At 47.1% G+C, this 18296-nt stretch overlaps 1 protein-coding gene across 1 annotated transcript in view; it reads left to right on the forward strand.

Annotated features, from left to right (window-relative positions):
- The window catches only part of Adgre3 (adhesion G protein-coupled receptor E3), a 33905-nt gene that overhangs the window by 13924 nt on the left and 1685 nt on the right, over window positions 1–18296 (forward strand). Inside the window, exons 6-15 of the mRNA XM_027955191.3 lie at window positions 3437–3620; window positions 4556–4675; window positions 7104–7288; window positions 8697–8864; window positions 10190–10387; window positions 12518–12753; window positions 13257–13323; window positions 13550–13641; window positions 14756–14924; window positions 18049–18160. Coding sequence (XP_027810992.2) covers window positions 3437–3620; window positions 4556–4675; window positions 7104–7288; window positions 8697–8864; window positions 10190–10387; window positions 12518–12753; window positions 13257–13323; window positions 13550–13641; window positions 14756–14924; window positions 18049–18159 — 1530 coding nt within the window. The 3' untranslated portion in view covers window position 18160. The remainder of the gene's footprint in view (window positions 1–3436; window positions 3621–4555; window positions 4676–7103; window positions 7289–8696; window positions 8865–10189; window positions 10388–12517; window positions 12754–13256; window positions 13324–13549; window positions 13642–14755; window positions 14925–18048; window positions 18161–18296) is intronic.

Here is an 18296-nt window from a genome sequence, read left to right on the forward strand (position 1 = left end):
ATTCAGAAAGGGCCATCTGTTTGCTCCATCTAGAAACTCACATGATAATGTCATCCAGAAACACACTCACAAAAACATCCAGAAGAATGCTTGACCACATACCTGGGCACCCCAGGGCCCAGTCAAGTTGACACACAAAGTCAACCATCATGTTCTCAGTAATTGATTTACTCACCTGTAAAATGAGGTGATCATGGAACCCACCTCCCTCAATATTTGAGAAGATTAAAAGAAATAACGTCTGTGAAGTACTTGGTGCAGTGCTGACCCAGACAGCATATTACACACGCACTGCCATTGCTGTCTCCAGGAGACCGACAACGTTTACATGATGTGGAATCACATCACATAATCACCCCCAGACTGTGGGCAGAAATAATACCACGCTTACAATAGGAGTTCAAAGAGTGCCACAAATCATCAGGCCATCACAGGAACACTGTGTTACAAAATTGCATCTTTGAGTTCCTCAGAAAAATTAAATGTAGACTGGCCGTGTCATTTGACAAGTCCACCCCTAGGCATACACCCAAGGGAACTGGGACTCAAATACTGTTCATAGCAGCTCTGCCCACAAAAGCCAAAACGTGGGAACAAGCTAAAGGTCCATCAGTGAGGAAATGGATAAACAAAAGGTGAGCTATCCAGACAGTGGGGTATCATACACCATGGAGAACCAAATCTCAATATGTTCCTTGCAAGGTGGAAGAAACTCTAAACACTGTGCTCGGTAAAGAGGCCAGATCCAGGGCAAGGGGTGTAGCTCCATGACAGAGCACTTCTCCATGACCAAAGCGAGAAGGAGCCAGATGCACAAGGTCACATAGGATGACTCCATTCACATGAAATGTCCAGCCATGTGCTGTGGTGGGTGCCTATAGTCCCAGCTTCCCTGGAGGCCAAGTGGGAGGACCACTCGAGCCCAGGAGTCCAGGTCCAGCCTGGGCAACATAGTGAGAACTCATCTCAAAAATAAATAAATAAAAAGTTAGAAATGTCCAGAACAAGAAAATCCACAGGAATAGAAAGAGGACTGGTGGTGGCCCAGGACTGGAGGAGGGAAAGTAGGGGCTACTGGTTACAGAGAGTCATTTGGGATTGACAAAAACATTTTGGAACTGCAGAAGGATATTGGCTGTTCATCGTGAGTGTGTGCATGCCACTGACGTGTTCACCTTAAAACGATAAATTTTAGGTTATGCAAATGTCACCTAAAAATGCATTTCAAAAAAAATGTCATCTTTCTGGGTTAGAAATACAGTAGCAATTCTTAAGGGTAAAGACTTCAGCACCTACTCTGTGCAAGTGAATTTAAGCCAAGAAGACTTTCACCACCGTTTAGAGGAGAGGGATAGACTTTATGTATCAGGCAGAGTGGGAGGCTACTCCCAAACTAGAAAGCTCAGCTCAGAGCTGGGCACACCTTTAATTCCAGGCACTTGGGAGGCTGAGGCAGGAGGATGGCAAGTTCAAAGCCAGCCTTGGCAACTTAGTGAGACCCTGTCTCCAAAACAAACAAACAAAAACAAAAAAGCTCCAAATTTTCATGAAGACTCATTGAACTAAAAGAGAAAAATGTTTAAAAAGATTTATTTGAACCTCAATTCTGAGAGTTCCTCCAACCCTCTCTCTATTTCATTTTTTGAGTGACACATAATGTGTCCGTATCTATGAGATCCAGTGCGATGCACTTATTCGTGTACAAGAGCAGTTATCAATGCAGGGTAATTAGCAGATTCACACCATGACCCCACCATGGCCTTATAGAGAGTCTACTTAAAGTCTCTCTTCGGTGTGTTATGATTAACTGTACCCACTCTCCTGCTCCACGGAGCACCACAACTCCTTCCTCCTGTCGATCTGTGGTATTGAACCACTGACCGACCTTTCTCCATCCCCTCCCCCTTCCTTCCCTGCCTCTAGTAACCAATTCTATCCTCAACTTCCATGAGATCAAAGTGCTCTGAGCTGGAACTCTTCCATGAGATTCACAGTGAGATCGGGCAGTGTTTGTCCTTCGTGGCTTATTTAAATGTCGCTCTGCTCACGACACTTGGGTGTGATCCCATTTCCCTCTAAAGAGCATCCACTCATCCCAGGAGCATTTACTGAGCATCTTTGCCAATCTCTACTCCACCTACTGAGAAAGACCTGCAACAAGAAAGGTCCCCGCGCTGATGAAACTCGCCATCTGGGGCTTGATGCCCTCATGAACCCCCTAGAGAGTCGTAAAGTACACGTCTGGCTTCAGCATACCTGGGCTGGGGTTTGAGATTCTGCATTCCTAACAGGCTTCCAGGTAATGCTGCTCCTCCAAGGACCATATTTTGACTAGAAGGATGTAGGGAGAGACATTCAGCATTAAAAAAATTTTCTTTCAAATCACCTTGGCCCTTCCTTCTTCCCCAGCACCTCTCTTGGCTAGTCATCTCTATTAATCTGTTTTTCATTACTATAATGAAACACCTGAGACAGGCTTTCTTTATAAAGAAAAGAGATTTATTTAGTTCTAGAGGTCAATGAAGTTGGCATCAGCTTGGCTCTAGAAAAGACCTCATGATGGCTGGTGTCACAATAATGTAGGGGGCAGTAGAAATGCGGGGAGACTCATAATCCCAAACAGGAATCCAGAGAGCAATTCAGAGGTAAAGTTTTCTCCTATCAGAGTTCACTCTCCCAAGAACGACTATAATCTATAATCGCCTTCCAAGGGCACCGCCCTCAATGACCTAAGGGCCTCCCACTAGACCCCGCCTCTTAAAGGTCCACAGCATCTCCCCACATTGCCACAGAGAACCAAGCCTCAGCCACAGAACCCTCAGGGTGCGCATTCAAACTGTATCCAAGCTCAGCACCATCGGGGTCACGTCCCTTGGTTTGGAAAGGCCAGTCAGAGTGCTCTGAGCTGGAACTCAGATTCAGGGGTTTCTTGGCTTTGCCTACTGGCACTGGAGACTGGGTCATGCTTGGTAGTGGGCAGCTGTCCTAGTTTCAAAGGATATTGAACAGCAAGATGCCAAGAGCAACCTCCCCCTTGCTATAACACCAAAGATTTCTTTCACCACTGGTAAAGGTCTCCAGGGTTGGAGAAAGTGCAGATTCTCCCCCCAGCTGAGAATCACTGGCCTGTTTCAAACTTACCACTATGGAAATAACTAGCCTTTACATGGTGTTTACCAGGCAAAAAGACTGTTCTGAAGGCACAGCTTCTCATAACTCACTCAACTTAAAAAACAAAACAAAAATCTCTATAAGGTCCTGGGTCTGTCTTAGGCACAGAAGGATTGAGTGACTTGCCTAAGGTCGCACAGCAGGAATGAATAGTGGAGTCAGGATTTGAACCTGGGTCCTCTGGCTCCAGAGCCTCCTTCCCACTCTCCCTTTGGATAGGAGAGCTACCAGATTTGGTTTCTAAAAATTCTTTATGTCTTCAAAGCTCCAACAGATTGTCAACAACTTTGAGTCACTTCTCACCAATCAGACTTTCTGGGGAGCAGGAAGCAAGCAAGAAGTCGCCTCAACAGCCTCGTCTATCCTCCAGAATGTGGAATCCAAAGTTCTAGAAACCGCCTTGAGAGCCCCAGGACAAAAAATCCAGAAGGTCCAAAACAGTACTGTGGGTAAGAAGACGATAGAGAAGGAATGAACCAGGCTGCGCCCGGCTGACCAGCAGGGCCTGGGTGAAGTAATTAACAAATACACTGCATGAGCCATTTATATCAGCTGCTAGGAAAACAGACTGTTGTGTGAGGAGGGAGGCTGAGAGGGACGACAGGCAGGAGGCAAAACCTCTGGGGAGCCTGACGGGGTGATAGAAATGTCCTACTAGCACAATCGTGTGGTGGCTTCACAGGCGTAAACTCAATGACTTGTTTGCTTTGATGTGTGCAGTTTCTTGGACCTCGATTACACCTCCATGAAGCTGCTTCGCAAAGATATTGAAATCCCAGGGGTTCGGGAGGCTTGGTCAGGAGGATCGCAAGTTCAAAGCCAGTCTCAGCTACTTAGCGAGGCCCTAAGCAACTTAGTGAGAGCCTGTGTCTAAGTAAAATATAAAAAGGGCTGGCTCAGTGGTTAAGCGCCCCTGGGTTCAATCCCCAGTACCAAAAAAAAAAAAAAAAGATATTGAAGCATGATGGTGCATGCCTGTAATTACAGCTATCGGGAGGCTGAGGCACAAGGATTGCAAGTTCAAGGCCTGCCTGAGCAAGTTAGCGAGATCTCTGTCAAAATAAAAAAAATAAAAAGGGCTGGGGAGTACCTCAGTGGCAGAGTGTCCTTGGGTTCGATACCCAGTACTGAAAATAATAATAATATTACCATTATTATTATTATAATAGACAATGGTCTCCAATCCTGGGTCTATTATTTCGATTTAGAAGGAATTTAATTTTGGGTGCTGAGCCTATAATTTTGACTTAAAAGTAATTTGGGGAGGTGCTGGGGTCTTGTGGTGCTAGGTAAACACTCCACCGCTGACCACACCCCAGCCCACTAGGCAACTTTCAAAGGTCCTTATAACATCAGTAAACTTGACCCTTGCTTTCCTCACCAGCTGTCGAAACTCGAGTGGTTTCAGACAATTGCTCCGAAGAAAGAAAGGCATTCCGCTTACACACCCAGATGAACTCCGTGGACATCCACTGCATCGATGTCATCCAGGGACGCACACAAGGTACGGGCAAGGGCACTCAGGGCCCTCAGAGCAGGGCCTCGGGCAAGTCCCTGGGAAATGTGCCCTGAAGCCTCCTCCCCAATGGGTTGTTGCCCTTGAGCTTTGCCATTCGAGTTTTTTCCTTTCAAAAATACACAAAGACATCTTCCCCAAGGGGAGGCTTTCTGTTCTGCCGCTTGAAATTTGGGGGTCGGGGGTTAATCTTCCCGTGTCTTGATTTTGCTTTCACCCAAAGCAGACCCTGGGTGAACAAACGTATGGAGTCCATTTGGAAAATGACACCAGAAAACACCAGTGGGTGTATGAGTCGGGGGTCTCCATGAAACCCCACCGACAGGGTGTGGGCCTAGGTGTGTGCTCCCAGGATGACAGAGGCCGGTCGGTCCAAAATCAGCAGAGGCCAGTTGGAGACTGGCCAGTTGGAGACCCAGGGAAGAGCTAATGTCGCAGCTTGAATCCAGAGATACTCAGGAGGCAGAAGTTCCCCTTCTCTGGAAGTTCTCAGTCTGTTTTCTCTCAAGGCCTTCAACTGATTAGATGAGGTCCACCCCCATTTTAAGGAGGGAAATCTGCTTTTACTCAAAATCTATTTACATCAATGTGAATCTCATAAAATTTTTTAAAAAATAAAAAAATAAACCTTTGCAGTAAAATCCAGACTGATGTTGGATCAAATATCTAGGTCCCATGGCCTAGCCAAGTGACACGTCATTACCTAGGTAAAGGCAACCTGTCAGGATACCTGAGTGATCAGGTAACTGCTGGGGCCCAGGGGGCTGCAAGGTGCCCTCCCACTTGGCTATTCCACTTAGGGTAGGGGCTGAGGAGCTGACCACCTGCTCTGGTCTGTTTGTGGGTGGTAAGGGGCCCCTCCAGCCACCCTGTGGGCAGCCAAATACCGTCACTCAGAGGGTCATGCTGCTTGTCATAGAATCCACCTGTAGGTCGGGGTCCCTACAGCAGTTTCTACAGCTCATACAGAAAGCACTGGGTTGTTACCCATTGTCTCGGGATCAGCAGACTTTCTGATTTTTCAAGACAAACCAAAAATGGGGTTGCATAAGGAAAACTTCCAAATTTTAAGTTTGCAATATTTTTCCTATACTTGCAATTGAAACATGATAGCTAACAGCATAATAAATGGGGTCTGGGTTTATCCATTTGGGTTGCTGCTAACAGATCCTGAGCCTGGGTAATTTACAAAGAACAGAAGTTTGTTTCCCGCTGTTCCGGAGGCTGGGAGTCTAAGATCAATGCACGGGCTCTTGCTGCATCATTCCATCATGGAGAGAGGAGGGGCAGGAGAAGACCAACTCCTTCTAACAACTTCTAGAGTGCCGGTCATGTGTTCATGCAGGCAGAGCCCTTGTGACCCAAACACCTCCCAAAAAGTTCTACCTCCCAACAGAACTGCATGGGGGATTAAATTTCCAGCACACAAATTTTGGGGAACACACTCAGACCTAACAGGAGCTATCAAAGGCTTAATACCTGTAACTAATTCAGGCCATCCTGATCCACCCCATATCTCTGATCAAAGGGAAGCTATGGGTGCTATGGGTCCTATGGATCCTGTGATTTGGAGGCATTCCCTAAAATTCATGTATTGGAAAGTTAATCTCCAAATTCACATGTTTATGGTGTTTGGAGGTAGGCCTTTGGGAAGTGACTAGGATGGGACAAGGTCGGAAGGGTGAGACCCCCATCATCATGGGATTAGCAGCTTTATAAGAAGAGGAAGAGGGACCCAAGTTTGCAGGCTCCACCTTTTGAAGGCACTCTCTTGCCCTTCCGTCTTCCACCATGGGATGATGCAGCAAGAAGGCCCTCATCAGATGCTGTGCAGATATTAACATCATGCCCTGGGACTTCCCAGCCTCGGGAACCGCAAGCCAAATAAGTTCCTTTTCTTTATTAATTACCCAGTCTCTCGTACTCTGTTGTAACCACACACTGACAGTAGGTGTTCACTGAATTGGACAAATGTTTACAGATCATCTCTACCACTCCAGTTTCCCCAGCTGGTGAGTTAGGGGAGACAGTCTACTAGTTAAATAAAGGGGCATGATGTGTCGGGTGCTTAGGAATGATGAAGAAGGAGAGAGAGACATTGGGAAGGAACTGTTTTGTACACCATCCATGAAGCCTTGATTGGGTGATGGTGGAGCAGAAACCTGTGGAAGGCCAGGAACCCCCCAGGCAGCTGTGTGGGGGAGAGTCTTGGAAGCAGCAGGTACAGCGTACAAAGGCAACGACAGGGAGAGTCGAGGAATGGGGAAAAGGCCGATGGGGATGAGGTATTGTCTCATGGTAGCATGGCTTGAACCCAGGGCCCTGCACACTAAGCGAGCGCTCGGCCACGGAGCCCCAGCCCCAGGCCGCACTGCCCCCCCACACCCCGCTAAAGGCTCCCTTTCCGTGTCCTCAGGTCCCAGTGCGGTTGCTTTCATCTCCTATGCTTCTCTGGGAAACATCCTCAATGCGACTTTTTTTGAAAAGGCCGATGAGAAGGACCCGCTCTACCTGAACTCCCAGGTGGTGAGTGCCGCGGTGGCACCCAGAAGGAACTCGTCTCTCTCCCAGTCTGTCACTCTGACCTTCCAGAACCTGAAGGTGGGTGGAAGCCGCGCTGGCCCTGGTCAGGTTTTGTGAGCCTAAACCCATTTGCATCCTGTTTCCCCACCCCCCCCACAGGCCACCCCCAGCCAGCCCACCTCCTGGGCCCGTGAAGTGACACCATGCAAGTCCTTGAGATGAGGGAAAGGGCTAAGAATATTAGGGCTAAGAATATTTTCATTCTCTCTCCTTGTGGTCTCGCAGTCATACACCATCCTTCTCACCGCAGGATCGATGCCTGTGTTCATAAGAAGTCAGGGACGGCATTGGTGTAAAGGGACTGGGCTCCGAGCCAGTGTGGAAGGAAACCAGGTCTCAGTCTCTGTTTTCACTGGATTCCCACAGGGAGGGGCGAGGTCTGAAGCCCAGAAAATATCATAAAAGTCTGGCCCCCAACAGCCCTGGCTTTATTTTACCCTATGTAAATAGAGCTGAGGCTACACAGCAGGTGTCTTGACAGCCACTTAGAATGTGGATTAACTTGGGAGACACTGTGCTAAGTGAAATAAGCCAGGACAGAAAGACAAGCCCCGCCTGGTTTCACTCGCACGGAATCTAAGGAACTTGGCCTCCTAGAAACTGTGAGTCCAATAGTGGCCACCAGAGACCATGGGGAGGGCAGACAGACAGGGGTGCGGGAGGTTAGTCCATGGGACAAAGTTGCAGTTTACATAAGGAAATAAGTTCTGCCATTTTATTACATAATAGGATGACTTTAGTTAACAATAATAACAATTGTAAATTCTATGTTTCAAAATAGTTAAAAGCCAAGATTTTTAATATACTCACCAAAAAAAAAAAAAGTGATATAGGAGGTTCGATCCTCAGCACTGCATATAAATAAATGAATGAAATAAAGATCCATCAACATCTAAAAATATATTTTTAAAAAGTGATACATACTTGAGGATATATACATACAAATATGCTCAAGTACATATGTATATATGTGATATATATATATCCTCAAATGTATGTGTGTATATAATATACATATATGCATATACCCAAAAGTACGGTATAGTCAAGTGTGATGGCCCATGCGTGGAATCCCAGCTACTCAGGAGGCTGAAGCAGGAGGATTGCAAACTGAAGGCCAACCTGGGCAATTAAACAAGATCCTGCCTCAAAATAAATTTTTTTTAAAAGCTGGGAACATAAGTCAAAGATAGAGCACCCTGGGTTCAATACCACTACCACAAAAAGAGCACAGTATACCCCATAAGTGTGTGTAATTACCGGCTATAAACATGCATAATTACAGGTATCGATTAAAGATGATTTTTAAATAGAGGTCCCCTGAGTGGCTCCTAACCCATGAGCCTTCACATGGGCTCCCTGGCATGGACCAACCCTGAGAATCACCCTCCCGAGGAGGAAGACCATGAGCTCATTCTGTTTCCAGATGAAACCCAGCAGCCGAAAGGCCTTCTGCGTCTACTGGAAGATCACAGAGGCGGGTGGCCACTGGTCCAGGGATGGCTGTTTCCTCACACAAGTGAACCAAAGTCACACTGTCTGCAATTCCACGCACCTGTCCAGTTTTGCTGTCCTCGTGGCCTTCACCAGCCAGGTACGCTGTGAGCATTTGACTCTTCCTCATAGGACAGTCATTCATCAGTGTCCATGGACCAGGACCCCATGAAGACACCAAAATCAATGGAAGCCCAAGTCCCTTACCTAAGATGGCAGAGCATTTGCATAGAACCAACCCACATCCTCCCATATATTTTAAATCACATCTAAATAACTTACCATACTTCATACAATATAAATTCTGTTCATAGTTGTTATACTGTATTGTTGAGAGAATAATGTCCAAACAAAAAAAAACTGTACACATTTAGTACAGATCCAATTTTTTTCTGAATGTTTTCAGTTCAAGATTGCTCGATTCCTTGCTGTGTTAGTCAGATCCCTGCGGCTGTGACAAAATACCTGAGAAAATCAACTTAGAGGAGAAAAGATTTATTTCAGCTCATGGCTCCAGAGGTTTCAGTCTGTGGTCACTTGACCCTGTCTCACTCTGGGGGGAAATGGGATCAGGTATCATGAAGACAGAGGGAAGGTCAGCAGAGTAGAGTGTTGGCTCTTTCCTCTCATGGTCACAGGAGCTACCTGAAAGCTACACACTCCTGCTGCTGCCCCGCATCACAAGAGAATATTATATCATATCACTAGCCCAAGAAAATTACAAAACCCAACACACACTTTCTACTGAATGCACAGCACTTTGGCACCATCAAAAAATCAAGAAACTATAAGTCAAACCATCATAAGTTGGACTCTGCATATTGAATAGGACAAACAGTAGTAAGTTGCAAATGTGTGACAAAGCCACGGAGCTCGAGCTAGGGCGGTCGACTGGGTGGAGAAGTGACCAGGGAGAAGCCAAGCAGGCCTGTTATGCAGAATTCTCTCAGCTTCAACTTCTCCAGTGAGAAGAATGTTACTTTCTCACCCTGGTATAGGGAAATCATCTTCCATATGGAGGTTTCGCCTCTTTCTTTTGAAGAAAAAGAGGAAGTCAAAGTGCTTTTTCTCGTGCCTTCTGGTTTTGGGGGTTTTGTTGGTTTTTTTGAGGGGATGGGGGAAGGTAGTGCTTTTAGTTCCAAATAATTCTTCTTGCCAAAGTGACATGTTTGGGGGTAGCCCATCCAGCCACCCATATTTGCATGCATATGTCCAAATGCTTCAAATGTCTACATTGAACAGGTCCATTCTGTTTACTAAATATGCCTCAATAAAGCTGAAAACAGAAAAAAGTCATCTGGTAGACGCTTCCCACCTGTCATCAGGCATCATGCCTGTGCGGGGGACGCCCTAGTCCAGCAATGAGGGGAGGCTGGAACCCCAGAGCAGGGCACGTGGCTGTGAAGGCTCCTCCCTCTGCCCCAGGACGACAACCCCGTGCTGAGCATCATCACCTGCGTGGGGCTGGGCGTGTCGCTACTGTGCCTGGTCCTGGCGGCCCTCACCTTCCTCCTGTGCAGAGCCATCCAGAACACCAGCACCTCCCTGCACCTGCAGCTCTCGCTCTGCCTCCTGCTGGCCCACCTGCTCTTCCTCACGGCCATCGACAGAACCCAGCCCAAGGTACCCAGGCGTCCCCGGGGGTGCTGAACCGCACGGGGCTCTAATCAAACGGCCTTAGGTCTGTAAGAGAGGAAAAAACAGTTTCCCTCTGCCCTCCGGAGATCTTTGCTGGGGCTCCGGTAACAAAGACTATGAGCAAGAGAAAGCAGCCCGAGTTTGTCACCAGGTAGATTTCACGTACGGAGGGAGAGAGCAAGGCAATGAGGAACTCTCCAAGAGGTGGCTTAGGACTCGGGTTAGACGGCATCCTCAACAAGGCGGTCAGGTTTGGGAGAAGGTCAAGGTAAAAGAAGAGAAGTTTAGGGTGCCCAGCGGGGGCAATGTGTGGGAAGGCAAATAGACAGGAAATGCTTGGTGGTTAGAATGTGTTCCTGCTCCAGGCTAAAGAGGATCTGAGTTGTCCTCAGTGATCAACTGTTGTCCTTCCTGGTAGAGAGGAGAGGAGGACCCCCCTGTACATGTGTGTCTGCATATATTATTTAAAAGGAAGGAAGGAAGGAATCCTGTCATTTGTGGCAACATGGTGAACCTGGAAGATGTTATGGTATGAAACAAGCCAGGCCCAGAGAGATGAACGCTCTGTGATCTCCTTTACGTAGAGCATAAGGGAGGTCACTCCAGAGGCCGGAGGAGGGGAGGGGCACTGGAGAGAAGTGGTCAAAGGATACAAAATTTCATTTAGACAAGAGGAGTAAGTTCAAGGGATCTATTGAGCAACATGGTCACTTGGGTTAGTAACACTGTATCGTGTTCTTTGAAAAATCACTGAAGGCCAGGGGTATAGCACATGCTCATAATCTCAGCAACTCAGGAGGCTGAGGCAGGAGGATCCCAAGTTTAAAGCCAGCCTCAGCAATTTAGTGAGACCCTGTCTCAGAACAAAATATAAAAAGGGCTGGGGGTGGGCTGGGGTTGTAGCTCAGTGGTACAGTGCTTGCCTCCCATGCATGAGGCCCTGGGTTCAATCCTCAGCACCACATAAAAAATAATAAATAAATAATAAAGATTTTGTGTTCATCTACAACTAAAAAAAAAAAATTTTAAGGGTGGGAGCTAGGGCTATAGTTCAATGGTTAAGGGTCCCTGGGTTCAATCTCTGTTATCAAAAATGTGGGGGGGGATTATATATATATATGAAGAATAGATTATTTAAGTGTTCTCATCACAAAAAGAATGATAAGTATATAAATTTATGTCTTGTTTTTTCAGCACATAATGGGAAAGCTGAGAGCTCCTTTTTTGTTGTTTATTTGGTTGGTTTTTGTATTTTTATTTATTTATTTATTTGTTTATTTTATGTTTGCTTCTTTCAGTTGCCTTTGGCTCAAAATAATTCTTATGCCAAAATGGCAATTTTTTTCCAAATTTTATTTTTATTTGACAAATGATAACTATAGATACTTGGGGGTACAATGTGAGGTTTCAGTACATGTCTACATTGTGCAGTGATAATCCAGGCTAATCAACATATTTATTGCTTATTAAAAATCCTCTCTTTTAGCAAGTTGGAATATGCAGGGTTCTGGGGTATAGCTCAGTAGTAGAGTAGCATGCTTGGCGTGTGCAAAGCCCTGGGCTCAACCTCCGGTGACAGGAAGGGTGGGAGGGAGGAGAGAGACAATACATTATTATTAACTATAGTGACTTCGGTCAAATGTTACAAATTTTTGGTTAGATCAGAGGAATAAGTTCAGGAGACCTGTCATACAGCATGATGACTACAGTCAAAAACATATATTATAGTCTTGAAAATTGCAAAGAGTGGATTTTTAATGTCCTTATCACACACACAAGAAAGAAAAGAATGATCAGTTTGTAACTTCTGAGCAGTAGAAGTACAGCAGAGAGTGGTGGTGTCAGAGGCGTTGGCCAAGGGGTATCAGCTAGACGGGGGAATAAGTTATAGAATTTATTGCCAAGTACCTTATTTCGGAGCAGCATATTCTGGTCCTGGGTCGGGCTGCAGGGGCTATTGCCCAGGTGCCCAGTGCTGGCCTTGGCCATCATCGCTCTTACTTTAATGCCTTTGGTTTGACATCAGGTGTTCTGAATCCAAAGCCAGCGTGGGAGAGGCCCCGGGCCACACTCCAGCTGGCACACCCCCCCCCCCCCGGGGCCTCTCCTCCTCAGGTGCTGTGCGCGGTCATCGCAGGCGCCCTGCACTACCTCTACCTGGCCGCCTTCACCTGGATGCTGCTGGAGGGGCTGTTCCTCTTCCTCACCGCGCGGAACCTGACCGTGGTCAACTACTCCAGCGTGAACAAGCTCATGAAGTGGCTCCGGTTCCCGGTTGGCTACGGGGTTCCTGCAGTGATCGTGGCCATCTCAGCAGCATCCAGGCCTCACCTTTATGGGACACCTGCTCGGTGAGCGGCACCCTCACCCCGTGTCCCACACAGTGTCCCGGGATCGCCTTTCAGGGACAGTGTCAAAGGGCCACGATCAGAATGTGGGAATCCAACTGTGTTCCAAGTTCTTAATAATAGCTTCCACCTACCTTCCAGAGAGACAGTTGAAGATGGTGGCAAGAGTACAGAAGGTTCTGGAAGGAGGGAGTTTTGTGGTTCACTCTCAACTTTATCTGTCTCATAATCTGGGATCTTATGTCCTCAGGATTTAGCCCTTCCATGCAAGGAAGGTAAACATTGTCCCAACCTCACAATCCTGTGAAACTTCCACAGGACGGTGCTTCTAAAATGCTCAGTGGAACACTAATACACAGTAGTGAGCAATCAAAGCCACCATCGTCATCAGGTAGCTTTCAGGGAGAACCGGGAAAGCCCTCTGATAAGGGAAGGTGTCACCTCAGGTCCTTGCTGACATGTGCTTGCTCTGATCTCTCTTTCTGTCCGTCTTCCCACTGTCTCAGCTGCTGGCTCCGCCTGGACCAGGGATTCATCTGGGGGTTCCTCGGCCCCGTCTGCGCCATCATCCTCGTGAGTATGGGCCCCCAGTGTTCCTGACTGAAGAGGGGCCACCACAAATGCTGGGTGCAAGACAGGACGGGGCCGTGCATTGCCTCAGTTCTGTGGTTTGACTTTCCTCCTGCTGCCTCTGTATTCAATCCTACGTGCCCAGTGGTAGAACTGCACGTCTTTAGTGTGGACAAAACATGCGTTATTTTAACTGGTACTTTGTGCCCGGTCTGTGTCGCTCCTGCAGGTGAATTTAGTGTTTTTTCTTTCGGTCCTTTGGCTTCTGAGAAAGAAACTTTCCTCCCTCAACAGTGAGGTGTCAACCATCCAGAACACGAGGTAGGATGGGCCGGGGGTGGGGTTGGGGGGGCCTCCTGCCACCCTTTCTCCCAGCCAGGCCCTGCGCGTCCCTCCTGCCCATCCACCTACAGAGGCACTCTGCAGCCATGCTCGGGGGCTAGCGGGGACACTGTAACCATCCACTGCCACAATTAACGAGGACTTGTATTAGCTGGAGTACAGGCTGGACCCCTGAGAAGGGGCTTCCCACTCCACCTTCCCAAAGAAGAGAGGAGGAGACGTTGGTCCCTCTCAGCCATCCAGGGCTGGTGGACAAGCTGTCCTCCTCAGAGTGACCAGGGACTCACACACTTTCTGTTTTGCTGTTCTGTCATCCTCTATGATGCTGTCCTTGTCAGTATCCCATCCGTGGGAAAGAGGTGACATAGAAGTCATCCCATTGGCTGACCTTGGTCACGTGATGATACCCAACTCCAAAGAAGCCTGGGAATTGTAGTCTAATTGTCAGCCATGTGCAGGGGCAGGGGGAGCTTAAAGGGAGAAGTCATCTAACACTGAAAGGAAAAAGAAAAGAAAAAAAAAAAAAACAAAGAAAAAACTGGCAGTTTCCCCCACAGAACACAAGATGCCTCAGGAGTTCCATAGGTTAAGGTACTAAGAGCATTTTTGACTTAGTGATATTTTCAACTTTCCGTGAGTGTATGGGAGGCAATCCCCGTGAGTCAGGAGCATCTCTATTATAAAGATACGGGAACTGAGTTACAAGAAGATAAGGTAACTTGCCTGACCTCCCACAACTAGCAAGTGCTGGCTTGAATTTAAGTCCTGGTCTCACTTGAGTCCTCACTACTAACAACTACACTACAGGGCTGTCTGTGTCCATTACAAGCTTTTTTTTTTTTTTTGCAGGGTGGGGGTGCCAGGGATTGAACTCAGGGGCACTCAGTCACTGAGCCACATCCCCAGCCCTATTTTGTATTTTATTTAGAGACAGGTTCTCAATGAGTTGCTTAGTGCCTCGCTTTTGCTGAGGCTGGCTTTGAACTCGTGACCCTCCTGTCTCAGGCTCCTGAGCCGCTGGGATGACAGGCATGTGCCACTGCACCAGCTCCATTACAAGCTTTCTGACGTGACCATTTCTGACCCCTCTCAGGATGCTGACCCTCAAAGCCACAGCTCAGGTCCTCATCCTGGGCTGCACATGGTGTCTGGGAGTCCTGCAGGTGGGTCCCGCTGGCCAGGTCCTGGCGTATCTCTTCACCATCATCAACAGCCTGCAGGGCTTTTTCATCTTCCTGGTCTACTGTCTGCTCAGCCAACAGGTAAACACTGAGCCCTTTCTCTGTTGTTTTAAAACTGTGTTTTAAACATTGGAGGCATTTACGTTCCGTGTCTTTAAATTTTCACAAGTCTGTCATCAATATGTGAACACACCCTGTCATTTATCTACTTTAAAGTGCTCTTGAAGGCAGACATAGAAAGTAGATGAGTTATTGAGTGGGCTGAAGAGACTGGGGGAGAGGATAGGAGGGGTGGAGGAGGAACAGTGGTTCTTGGATAAAGCTCTACACATGTTTAAGGTGAAGGCTACAGAACTCTAGGAACATCCTAAAGCCATGGGGTTGAACACTTTAAATGGATGGGTTGTGTAATAGGCGAATTCTATCTCAGAAAAGCTATTAACAAAAGCAAGATGTTATTGATTATAAGATCCCCTGATTTGTTAGTAGCTTTTGGAAAGCAGATGGTTGCTCTATCAGGGAAGGAGGTTTTCCTCCAAGTTTCCCACCACAAGAGTCAGCTCATGCTCACAACGGGCTACGTCAAAAATCTCAGTGGCATGAACACGAGAACTTCCTTTCTCCTCCTCAGGTCTGCAGGTGGGGTGGGGTTCAGTGATCCCGGCTGGGCTCGGCTTGGCTTGGTTCCTGGATGCAAATCAGATTCATATCTGCTCCTTGGACTCATCCTGAGGCTTAGGCAGAACTGGGAGCAGTTCTTCGGCATGTTTTTCTCATAACAATGGCAAAATTACAAAGAGGCCAGGGGTACCCTGCAGGGCCATTTTAAGCCTGTGACTCTGCTCACATCACCTCCTCTGATGTGCCACTGGACAAAGTGCGTCAGGTGGCCAGGCCCAAAGCTAACGGGGAAAGAACGCTTCACCCACCCCAAGGCTGAGACAGGGTGTACTGCTTCTAACTAGGAGTGAATAAAGCAACCTGCCACACCACTTGACACCAGTTCTTCAACCAATTTAACCAAGCCACGCCGATCCCAGGCAGGATCAGCCAAACCCCAAAGACCTACAAACCTGAGAGTGAGAAAAAATAAATATTTGTTTAAGCCACTGAGATTTCTTGAAATTGTTTGTTATTTAGCAGTAGCTGACTATTACAAGTGTGAAAGCTGGAGAAAAAATACACGGTATAGTCTCCATGTTAGCATACTGGTAGAATTCTACATGGAGCACTCATTCTATTTTACGGAACTAAGTGTCATCTGATTTCAGAATTGGAAGTAAAGCCAATTGGTATCTTTAAACCCAATTGCTGTAGTTTAACCTTTGATGCTAATTCAAATAAAGATGAGCTGTATGTGCAAAACAAACACCAGATTTTAAAACTTTTGTACAAAAAAAAAGGAAGGTCCTCCCTCTCTTCCTCCATCCTCCCACTTCCTCACGCTGAACACAAAATCAAACTTGGAATGGAAAAATAGCTCCTCAGGGATAAGAAACTGAGCTTTCCAGAGAGCAGACATTCCCTGGGGAGCAAAGGCTAAGCACAGGGTTAGAACATCCACACGTTACTAATTGTCCAGGCACAAGAATATCTTGTGACTTGTAGGACACTGAAAATACCTTAGTGAAGAAAGCAAATTTCAGAGGGCCCCATTTTGTTCATATAACCATATAAACACTCACTGGTTATGTTATTTTTGTGCACTCACTTGTGTGTTTAGGGCATATTAAAAGGGACAGTCAGCAATGTCTGGAGACGCGTCCCACTGTCACAACTAGGAGTGGGTTGCTATGGGCATCTAGTGGGTGGAGGCCAGGGATGCTGTCCACACCCTCCAGTGCACAGGACTGTCCCCACCAGAAAGCACAATCCAACTCAAGATCTCCAGGGTGCCGCGGTTGGGAAGCCTTGTGCGGCAGGCGCTGTCAGTGGCCTTCCCACAGCCCTTTGTTCCTCTCACCACGGGCCTGAGGTTTCCGGTTACAACAGTTATGACTTGGAATCTGTGGGCTTCTTACTGCCCAGGAGGTGTGAGTGGCCCAAGCCTGGGACAAGGTGGCGATGCCAGAGAGCAACGGCCCTTGAGAGCAGCCCTCGGCCAGTGACTGAACAGAGCTGGTGGATGAAAACCCCAGCTCCCTCCCCTCAGGTGCTATGACTCTGGATTAGGTCAGTCACGTGTCTCCGGGGGCTGCCCAAGGGAGCTGAGCCCCAGTGGAAACATCCTGGATCATGCATCCTAGGGACCACCCCTCAAATAAACTCCTTACACTTAAACTTTTGTTCCAAGTTCTAAATTCCTGGAGTAACCCAAATAAGAAAGATGGTTTCTGTAATATGAAAATATATCTATTGTAGTAAAATATGCACCACATAAAATTACCACTTAAATAAATGTTTTGAGATAGGGTCTCACCATGTTTCCCAAACTGGCCTCAAATTCCTGAGCTCAGGTGATCGATCCTCCTGCCCCAGCCTCCTGAGTAGCTGGGACTATAGGTGTGTGCAACACCATGTGTAGTTTTTCCATCTGAATAATTTTTAAGTGCACAGCTTATGGCCATTATATTCATAATGTCATATAACCATTGCCACTGTCTCTAGAACTCTTTATCAGGACAAACAGGAACTCTGTACCTATCAGATAGTAACTCCCTATCCCCTCCTGCCAAGGTCCTGGCAACCACCATTCTACTTTATATCTTGAGTAATCTGACTATTCAAGGTACCTTATGTAAGTGGCATCGTACAGTCTGTGTTCCTCTGTGTCTGGCATTATTCACTTGGCATGAGGTCTTCAAGGTTGAGCTATGAGTGGTGCATCCAAATATCCTTTTTTTTTTTTTTTTTTTTTGGTAGCAGGGATTGAACTCAGGGACACTCGACCCCTAAGCCACATCCCCAGCCCTGTTTTGTCTTTTATTTAGAGACAGGGTCTCACTGAGTTGCTTAGCACCTCGCTGTTGCTGAGGCTGGCTTTGAACTTGTGATCCTCCTGCCTCAGCCTCCCCAGCCACTGGGATGACAGGCGTGCCCCACCGCACCCAGCCAAATATTTTCTTCTAATGGCTGAATAACATTCCCTCACATGGTTATGCCACATATTGTGAAATAGATCTCTATCTTCTTACTGATTCACCAGCTTTTCTCCTATTTTGTCATCTTAACAAAAACCATCCTGGTATTTCCTTTGATATGTCAGGTCCGGAAACAATACCGAAAGTGGTTTAGTGATGCCACAAAATCAAAGTCTAAGTCTGAGATACAGACGCTCTCCAGCAGGCTTGGCCCCGATTTAAAACTCAGCGAGTGAGGTAAGTGAACCCATGACTTTCTCTAATGTTTTGCCACCCCGATACCCCAAACTTCCTCTCCTTGTCTTAGCACAAGTTCCCTTTGAAGAAGAGTATGAGGAAGAGCACTGTGCTACTCAGCTTTCTGTGACTGTGA

The sequence above is a fragment of the Marmota flaviventris genome, chromosome 1 (genome assembly GCF_047511675.1).
Source record: "Marmota flaviventris isolate mMarFla1 chromosome 1, mMarFla1.hap1, whole genome shotgun sequence".
Lineage (NCBI taxonomy): Eukaryota > Metazoa > Chordata > Mammalia > Rodentia > Sciuridae > Marmota > Marmota flaviventris.